The sequence below is a fragment of the Hydra vulgaris genome, chromosome 08, assembly GCF_038396675.1.
Source record: "Hydra vulgaris chromosome 08, alternate assembly HydraT2T_AEP".
Taxonomy (NCBI): Eukaryota; Metazoa; Cnidaria; class Hydrozoa; order Anthoathecata; family Hydridae; genus Hydra; species Hydra vulgaris.
Genome location: NC_088927.1, coordinates 14957501 through 14967805, shown reverse-complemented (window position 1 = coordinate 14967805; position 10305 = coordinate 14957501). Strand labels below are relative to the sequence as shown.

The window sequence follows — 10305 nt, the reverse complement described above, 5'->3', positions numbered from 1 at the left end:
CGCTTTGAGTATTCGGCTGATTGTGATTCTAGACTTTGAAACACTAGTTTTCATGGCTTCAGCAACTTTGTGTTTGGAAGGAAGAATGTCTTTAGCAGTAATATGTCCCCGATAAGTAGCACCAAGATGAATAGCAGTGTTTATGACAGATTCAAATCCTTCCCCATAAATTGTTACCAATGGACGAAGATCAGTACTAAATAACGCAAGACAACTATTCAACATCGCATTCTTGTGGTTTTTATGAACTTGCACAGATGTTTTGAAGGTAGAAGTTTCCTTTTTTAATACTGGCAAAATAGACTGTAAAGGATCTTGAGCTGTTGGAGCATGTGTTTTTAAATGTCTGATCAAAGTAGTAGTGCTACTTAGCTTTTGGTGAACAGCTTTTTTACAAATGTTACAAACTGCAATATTTTTGACAGGTTTGGTGGCATGTAATTTGAAGAGCAAAGAAAAATTCATCCAAACTTCTGACTTGCCTACACCAGTAGTTTTTGCTTTCAAAAGAACAGAACCACTGGAAATTTGTTCATTTAAAATTGCATTAAGTTCAATGACTTCATCTGAAGTCTCATAGATATCTTTTATAACATGCGCCATTTTGTATTTTTGTGTAATAAGTTCTCGAAAATGTGTAACTAATATTCACCAATATCCTGTAGTCCAAGGAGAATGAAACTTTTAAAAGCCTTGAAATAATTTAAAGCTGTGGTGAATAATTGGAAATAAAACCACAAACAAAAAATAATTCCCATGAAAAAAAGCATGAAAAACACACCTGGAGAATTACTCAACTTTTCTTCGGTCACATACAAAGCTATGATGCGTATATAGAACAATAGACCATTAAAAGTTTACAACAAGATAACAATAGAATCGAAATAAACAAAATATTTAACGTTTATATGTGCGCACGTTTCATGCTCTTCAGATATCTGTTCACAAGCAACAAGAGTACAACCGTAGCATAGTTTCGCATACATCGTGATTTTTAATAAAAAAACTTAAACTAGGATAAAACAAAGGTTTAAACGATATCAACTATAAACTATAAACTAAAATATACAGTAACCATAACTTAGAATCTCCAGAAAAAATGAGTATTTCCACTAAACAATTAACTATTAATTGTAACGCATTTATTTTCCGGTAAACGTCAACTAAATAATCACCCCAGAAACGTCAAAACACAATAATCAAAACAACGTACAGAACACTTAAAGGACACTTACTGTACACAGAACTGGACACTGAATCATATTCCCCTCTGAAATTCACTTCTCAATACTGGACACCTGTCCGAATAAGGTAATTTACCTTGCACTTTCTAGCACTTATGTAAAATATCTCTTCTCTTCCCTCAGAACTACAACGGCCTGATGTGTTCCAAACAAGTGGTGGAACTTTAATAGCTTCCACTGCGAAACAATAGCAAAAGTCTTGAAATAATTTAAAGCTGTGGTGAATAATTTGGATTAAAGTGGAATAAATTCAAGAGAGATAATAATGCTGAACAAGTTGTACAACCGAACAGTCGAACACTTTCGGAAAAGTCAATCAATTTTAATCGATTTGGCCCAGAAATGCTGGCCCGGTCGGACGCCGAACATGGCGGCCATTAAAAAGTCAGACAATGGCGGACATCGGACAAAACATTCTTCAATCAGAACCGAACATTTCGATCACGGACACCGTTGAAAATTTTTCAATTCAAACCGATCAATCATCTTGTAAAATTTTTTTGACTCGGTCGCACATCGGACACAATTTGGCCCATGAAAAAAACAACATAATTTGCTTAATTATTAATTACTAAATACAGTTTTTTAATGCAGCTTATCACTGTTGAAAGGAGCTATCATCTCCAGCCCCATCTAAAACTAATTAAATTAGTTATTACAATATTATTATTACTGTAGTAAATATTATTATTACTGTAGTAAATATTATTTTTAAATAATAATAACAACTAAATTCAGGAATTAATAATAATAACACTCTTACGCTAAAAGTAACTTTAATTATACAAAATAAAACCACTTTTTCTCTAAAAAGTCTCTAAGTACTTTCTAAATTTGTCTTACTTAAAAACGTCCGCAATCTTTTTAAAGCTATTTTGTCTGATGAAATTTCATATTATTTAAAGCTAAACTTGAATTTTACTTATAAGAAAACTAAGCGTATGTTTATGTAATTTACATAACTTGTTGAACAGCCTAGCTTTAGACATGTTGTGGATTAAATAGCTAACCTTAACTTAATCTTAAACCAATAGAATAATTTATTCTTAAACCAATAGAATAATTTATTCTTAAACCAATAGAATAATTTATTCTTAAACCAATGGAATAATTTATTCTTAAACCAATAGAATAATTTATTCTTAAACCAATAGAATAATTTATTCTTAAACCAATAGAATAATTTATTCTTAAACCAATGGAATAATTTATTCTTAAACCAATGGAATAATTTATTCTTAAACCAATAGAATAATTTATTCTTAAACCAATAGAATAAATTATTCTTAAACCAATAGAATAATTTATTCTTAAACCAATAGAATAATTTATTCTTAAACCAATAGAATAATTTATTCTTAAACCAATAGAATAATTTATTCTTAAACCAATAGAATAATTTATTCTTAAACCAATAGAATAATTTATTCTAAACCAATAGAATAATTTATTCTTAAACCAATAGAATAATTTATTCTTAAACCAATAGAATAACTTATTCTTAAACCAATAGAATAATTTATTCTTAAACCGAAATAAAACAGAAAACAAAACAAAAATTTAAAAGTGAAAATAATAATTAATATAAACAATTATAAAGATCTAATATAAAGGGATAAAATTTGGAACTTCAAAAACTTTCAAGTATTTTTTTTTCTCACAAAGTCTACTTAGCCAAATAAAATGAAAAGTAATATTTACTTTTTATTCTTTAAATATCCTAATCCATCCAGTCTGAATCACGTTACTATATCGCGAAATCAAAAGTAACCATATTGAATTGGGGGAAAACAAACTATTCTTTCTTACACGCAAAGTTAAGAAAACATTACTTAACAATAACTTTATGTCTCACAATTACTTAAAAAATAAATCAAGAGAAACAGCGAGTACACTGTAACGGAAAAAGGTGTTGATGTTAAAGAAAAAAGGTGTTGATGCGTGATACTATATGAACACCTATTAGGTGTTGCCGTAAAAAGGTGTTGATGCAAAAAAAAGGTGTTCGTGCACATTAACACCTATAAGTGTTGCCGTTAAAAAGGTGTTGCTGCAAAAAAAAGGTGTTCATGTTACATTTAAGCCATAAAAGTGATGACGCAATTAAAATGCGTTTATGACGCTGATTTTAGCTGACGTTTGATCTTTTGTGCATACTCCACTCATACTTGGCATACTTTCCACAAGATCTTCCGAAACTAAAGTATTTTGAAAAGACTACCCAAATAAGCAGACAACACTTTTGAAAAAAAATTATTGATATTATACACACATATTAAAGCTATAAATATACAAACTGATGGTATAACAGATAAATATATCACTTAAAAACACAAAAATTAATGGAAAAAATTATTTTAACAAAGTATTCTAAATTTTATAATGTTCGTCTTGTTTCGTAACTTTGAAAATATATTTGACTGCTTTAGATTAAGACTATGCAAGCATATGTTATAACAAATAAAAGTTATCAGTAAAAAACAAATTTATAAATTTTTAATAAAATTGTAATTCAAGTTTTTAAAGTTTTTTTTTAATATATACTCGGCTGCTTGAGAATTCACTAGTTTTTCGTAATTAAACGGATTGTCATGTTGACTAACAGAACCTGAATCGAATTGGTAAAATAAAGCATCCACTCTCCCGACATTTGACGATTCTCTAAAAAAGAGCAAATATTTTTATAATTTATCGTTGAAAAAATATAATAATAATAAGTACTAAAAAATATTTCTATTATATTTCATTTTTAGTTTATTTTATAAAAGAAAAACCAAGAAATGTTAATTTTTCATCACCTTCAGATTTTCATCTGTAGATGTCGAGAAAGAATTCTCAATAAAGACAGTTCTGTCACTTGAATATTTTTAGTCGGAATTTTAATCTTTTGTTCAACTCATTGTGGTTTTACATTTATTATACCCCTGAATAAACAAAACAAAAATCATGAGAACAAATAAGATCTTCATAAAACAATTAACATACAAATTAAGAAAAGTTACATTAAACATTTATATACAATATCTGATACTGCATGTATCAAATAGGTTCCTGAAAAGTTTTCCAAAACTTTTTCGTATCATTATTTTAAATATAAAATACTATAATTTGGTTAGCAAATAACTTTTAATTACAGCTAATTAAAATTAAATACACTTTTTTTTATTCATTTCTTTGTTAGTTATTTTTCTTTAACGCCTTACAATCAGTAGTATTATTTGTATGGTGTATTAACTGATTTTAAGGCTCTGATGATTTAATATAACTTAATACACAACTGGTTATACTCATTTGAACCTCATACTCATTTCGATTAAAAGTTCTATTAATCATCAGAGTCTTAAAATCAGTTCTAATTTAGAACTATCAATTCAATTATAATCAATTACAATCAGCATATATATTATAATATATTTTATTAATAACTTGACAAATATGACACAAAAAAATTAAACTTCAAACAATTTATATAATAAGAAAGTGTATTTATAAAATAAAATAATGTTAAAAGTTTAAATGTTAAAACCAAATCACAATACGTTATAGATAAAACCAAATCGAAAATAGATTTAAATCATTGCAACAAAGTCATTATAAAAGTAACATTATAGATTTTACAATTTTAATGTTACTCATTTTTCTAATTTGCATTATTATTTCTAAGATTTCAAATACTGCCTCTTGTTTTCTGCAATGTATTAAATTAAATGCCACACTTAGCGATGTGCTGACAAGAAGAACTTCAATTAAGTTCGCACAAGGAATAGAAAATTTATCATATCTAACTGCAAAATCTCCATTTTCGTATTGAAGACGAATCATATTCTATAATTAAATAAATAAATGAAATAGATCAATATAAGTTATTTTTAATGTTAATCAAAAAAATAAAATAAAATTCATAAAAGCTTTTTTTAATATATGTATTCAAAAACAACTTATATATTAAAAATATTTAAATAATATATCGAAAACAACAACCTATAAGTGCATACAGTTATATGATGGGAATGGGGTTTCAAGGCATAACAATCACTTTAAACTAAATTTTATTATTATTATTATTATCAATTTTATTTTAAATGATTAAAGAAACTTTGAAAAAAATATTTAAATGATGTAGTGGTAGCCTGTTTGATCCCTCATCTCGCCACTTGTAGTCAGGGCCGGATTTATATACCAGGAGGCCTAGGCAGAATAAGATATTTGGGCTCTTATTACTCATAAATACCAAAATTTGGCTAAAACTAAAACTAAATAAACATAAAGATTCCTATTGGTAAATCCGGCCCTGCTTGATGTACTGCGTTTAACTTGTTTTTCCATGTAGTACATTGAAGCTTGTGTTTTTCTTCAAAGCTTGTGAATTTAAAGAGTTGAGAGAGGTTTGTACCAACAACTTAAAAATGTAGCTCCCAAGGCTTTGGGGAGGGGGGGGGTATTGAACTCAATAAAATTATAACTTTAAAGTTACACTAACCTTTTCAGTAAATTCTACCATTTTTTGACGACATCTAGCCACAATAAATTGAAATCCAATTATATTTGATTCAGAAGAAGCCATGGTAGGGTTTACCATCTTTACTAGATTAAGAAGAGATGAATATCTCTTTAAAAAAGGGGCCCATTTCAAACAAATATTTCTAAGAGAATCTTTTAGTAAAACCTGAACCCCTTCAAAGCCTAATCCATTATCCTTGTACGGCGAGTTCTTATTCAATTCATAAACTTGTAGCATTCTCTTGCTTTCATTATATACCTAGAAAAATATCATTTTTGTATGAATAGGTAAAAATAATGTTAAGTGAAGAAATAAGGTTCTTACATTTTCAGCTGACAAAAAATAGGACTTGAATAACTCTAACTCTGTCGAAAAGCCAACAGTTTCTCTTGCATTATTCCGTTGCATGAAAGTTGTTTCCATTAAAACTTCTGCTTCAAGTGAGGTTTGAACATTGTTTGAAACTGTAACAAGCTAAAATATTTGATTAAAATATATCATAAACATTAGTACAACCAAAAAAAATATTGATTTACAAAGCAGATATAAAGTTTTTTTTTTGTAAGTTAACATCCATATTTCCACACTTGTGGTTTGGATGATTCTCCATAGTGACATATAAATGGCATTAACGAAAGCTTTAAACCAGATGCCCTTTCTGACAGTAACATGAAGCAGGTTGTACTGGATTAAATACAAATTTTTTGTATCAATCTAGATGAGAGAATAGTAAACTAGAATTACATATGCCTCATTTGCAACTTCTAATACTTCATTTGTATTGCTTTTAAGTCTTAAAGGTTGACTGATATCGCTGTCACTTACTGCTCTAAAATAGATTAGAACACAATATAAATATATGATCGCATTATAAAACAAAATATTTACTGAAATATTAACATATATATTTTATATATTGGTTACTGAAATATCATTATATATATTTTAATATTACATTATGAAAATAATATACATATATATATATATATATATATATATATATATATATATATATATATATATATATATATATACATAAATATTATATTATTATAATATATTAAACAAAATTATTAATATTTGTCATTATTAACAAAAATAAAAGTAGGAGAATTTTAGGAGAAATGACTTTTTTTTTTCTTTTTATGGATATTTGAGGAGGTTTTAAATTTTTAAAGATTTTTAAGGAGGAGTGTGAACACTTTTATAATCAAACATAGTTTATGGAACATCTCAAAGATATAAACATAATAATCAAGCATAAAAAAAGGTTAAAATACCTTTTTATTGCCTTTGTCATAGCAGCTTTTGCATATTTCTTTCGATTTTCAATGACAGAAGCACAATTGATTTTTCTTCTATAATTTTTAAACCTGTTATTAATTCTCTCGTGGAAGCATTTCTAGTAGTAAAAAAATTAATTATATATATATATATATATATATCGTATATAGTCAATTAAGTCAATTAGTCAAAAGTTAGTTTGAAAAATCAAACAATTGATTTAACAGGTTTGTATAGTTTTGTTTCGTTATTATTTAAATATGATATTAAAATATAAAAAACTATTAAGAATTACTTTATAATTTTATTAAAATTTCATTCAAAATAAATTAAAAATCACATATTAAATATATTTTTTTAAATTTATTTTGAATGTTTAAATAAATTGAAATTTAAATAACTAAATAATTTAGTTATTTAAATTTATTCAAGAATTACTCAATTTATTTAAAAGTCATAACACAACTATTACAAACATCTTTTAAAATAGCTTAAATAGATTTGTAATGCAAGGATAAAATATTTTTAAAAAACAAATTATTATTATGTAATTTATTTCATTCAACCACTACAGCACAAATTAACTTACTTAATATTGAACAGCTCTAAACTCTGGGTACTTCTCTTGCACAACCGTCACCAGCTCATTTAATTGAACTCCATTTATGTATCTATGATTTTGATAAAAACAATTTACAGTAAGATCTTAGAGTTTAAACATAATTTAGATAAAAAATCAATATAATACAACTAAAAACACACGGATTTTGTTGATCAACGTATTCCATTACTTTATGAAAAATGAGCCCAACCCAGTGGTTCATAAATTGACCATCTGCTACTATTGATTTGGCATCAAGTATACCACATGTAAGCCTTGCTTCCACAATTGAATCTGTTGGAATTTCAAATTTCAAACCAGGCCATTGTTTTGAAGAAATACTTTCATCTCTCTTAACTTCTTCTGATGCAGTTATTATTTGCCTTGTCACTTGACGCTCCAAAAAAACTAGTTTCAAATTATTATTTGTAACTAAAAAATCTAGGGTTTCTCCATCATCAATTTCTGCACCAGAACCATCATACAATTGTAGCAAATTTCTGGACGAACATTGGAACTTATTGCCACATTTTGACAGCAAATCAGAATACGAAGTATACAGAATAACTTTGATTGTATCACCTTTTTGCACATTAATTGATTGCATCTGCAAATAAAGGTAGATGTTAATATATAATGCAAAAAGAGTTAAAAGTAAATCAGATATATTATCATTAACTATCATTAATATAACACATTAATATAACTTAATATATATTCATTATATTATATATAATCATTATATATAATCATTAATATAACACATTAATATAACTTACATCTCTACCTACCTGTAATAAGTGACCAGGGCCCCGGCTAAAAACATTCCATAGTTAATTAATTTCATAGCTAATTTCACAATTTCATAATTAATTTCATAGTTAATTAATTAATTATCCGGTAAGAACAAAGTAGATCAGATGGATATATGATCTTTTCCTATCTTTAAAAGATAGGAAAAGAATCGATGATCATAGAGAGGGTTTGAGAGTAGTAATTATATTTATAGTGTGTATCAGAGAAGATGATAATGATGACAGTGATTAAGATGATGATCATCATCATCATCATCAATTGTATGCTTGATGATGATAACAATGATGATGATCATCATCATCATTGATGATTAAGATGCTGCTGCTGATGATCATCATCGATGATTAAGATGCTGATGATCATCATCATCAGCATCTTAATCATCGTCATCAAATGCAGCCCCAGTCAACAGAGGTGGACCAGATCCACCTGGACCAGAGGTGTGCAGGGAAGTTTGCCAGGGTTTTTTAACCTTGGCTCTCAGTGGCCCTGTTTATCTGTTTCAAATACTGTACCCTAAAAATAACTCATTGGGATTATATATCAAAATACCTTACATGAAATATGTACTTCCGTACATATTTAATGTTATATTAATAATAATTTTTTATAATAATTACTAAAAAAAATATATATATATATTTTACATTTTTACTACATAAGACTTGTCTCAGTTTTTAACCCTGTCCCATTTTAACCCTGTATCATTGTGTTTTAACTAGTTTTGTTAGTTTTTAAATAAAATAAATTAATCACTAAAGGCAGAAATAACAACTCATAATAAATATTCATATGATAAATAACCGGACAATAAAATCTTTTTCTCTTATTTTAACAGATTTAGATGAACTTAATTTAAGAGAAAAAATGTCAAGTAAAGAAAATAAGTTTTTATGATGCTCTACAACATACGAGTTAACCAAAGGAAAAAATGATATTGCTGTTTCTTGGCACATTGCATACCAAACATTGTTAATAGACATCAAATAATTTATTTTAACTGCTTTTTCTTCGCTTAGAATCAAATAAGAAGATACTGTCAACTGTTTTCCCTGGACTGTTAATGTTTTTGTATGAAAAATTGTGTTTAAATTTGATTCAAACGGTTCAAGAAGTACTTCTTGAGCATGATGAAGAGATATCTTTGGATATGAGATGGAGCCTGAAAAATAAAACATTTTTATTATATATTGCATGAAAATTTATTATATTGCATGAAAATTTATTATATTGCATGAAAATTTATTATATTGCATGAAAATAAACAAATAAGTAGCTCATCAATTATTATGATTGCAGCTTACCTTCATGCTTACCTTCATGCTTACCTGGAACAATTTCATTACTGCTTTCAAGAAGACGTCTACAAGTTTCATGCATTTGAAATCTTTTTGAAAATAAATGTATAGGATTTTTGAATTGCTGACAAACTCTTGCTAGCTTTTTAAAAATCTGATGTCGTTGTTCAAAACGCATGCACCAGAAAGTTTTCATTGTTCCCATGTAGCTTGAAAGGTCAGGATAATGTGTGATAAAATGGAGCTTTGCTGCTACTCTAGTGCCCTTGTATAATGTTTTGATATAGTTAACAAGTTGTGGAATCAGAAAATGCAATGATTCAATATGTTCATTACCACGGCTGTTTAATATCAATAAAATATTACAATGGATAATGATCATATCCCAATAAGGTGCATCTTTGTCATTAAAATTATCAAAAAGAAACAATGGCAAACATAATGAAATGGTTAGCATCTCACTAGCAGTTAGTGCCAGCTTTGATGTCATATAAGTTGATGTCAATATTAAACTCACTGGCAATTTTAGATCTCTTAGCAATAAATTCATACCAAGCAATG

General features: G+C 27.3%; 2 protein-coding genes across 2 annotated transcripts in view; both read right to left on the bottom strand.

Moving 5' to 3' along the window:
- Window positions 1-4800: 4800 nt before the first annotated feature.
- On the bottom strand, window positions 4801-7147 carry LOC136084191 (uncharacterized). Its single transcript, XM_065804309.1, has 4 exons — window positions 7026-7147; window positions 6070-6574; window positions 5725-6003; window positions 4801-5069 (listed from the first exon to the last, which is right to left on the bottom strand). The coding sequence occupies exons 2-4, from the start codon at window positions 6166-6168 to the stop codon at window positions 4836-4838; spliced, it is 612 nt and encodes a 203-aa protein (XP_065660381.1). The 5' UTR covers window positions 6169-6574; window positions 7026-7147; the 3' UTR covers window positions 4801-4835.
- Window positions 7148-9669: 2522 nt separating this feature from the next.
- Window positions 9670-10305, bottom strand: part of LOC136083051 (uncharacterized) — a 3135-nt gene continuing 2499 nt past the window's right edge. The window contains exon 2 of the mRNA XM_065802460.1: window positions 9670-10305. This exon is cut by the window's right edge and continues 1256 nt beyond it. Within this exon, the coding sequence (XP_065658532.1) occupies window positions 9734-10305 (572 nt within the window). The 3' untranslated portion in view covers window positions 9670-9733.

What these genes read in the sequence shown, in the direction of transcription:
- LOC136084191 (XM_065804309.1), bottom strand. Translation starts at nt 6,168, where the DNA reads ATGGAAACAACTTTCATGCAACGGAATAATGCAAGAGAAACTGTTGGC. An exon ending in ATTTTTTGTCAGCTGAAAAT is followed by an intron (nt 6,004 to 6,069) that starts GTAAGAACCTTA and finishes ATATTTTTCTAG; the next exon opens with GTATATAATGAAAGCAAGAG. An exon ending in TGGTAGAATTTACTGAAAAG is followed by an intron (nt 5,070 to 5,724) that starts GTTAGTGTAACT and finishes ATTTAATTATAG; the next exon opens with AATATGATTCGTCTTCAATA.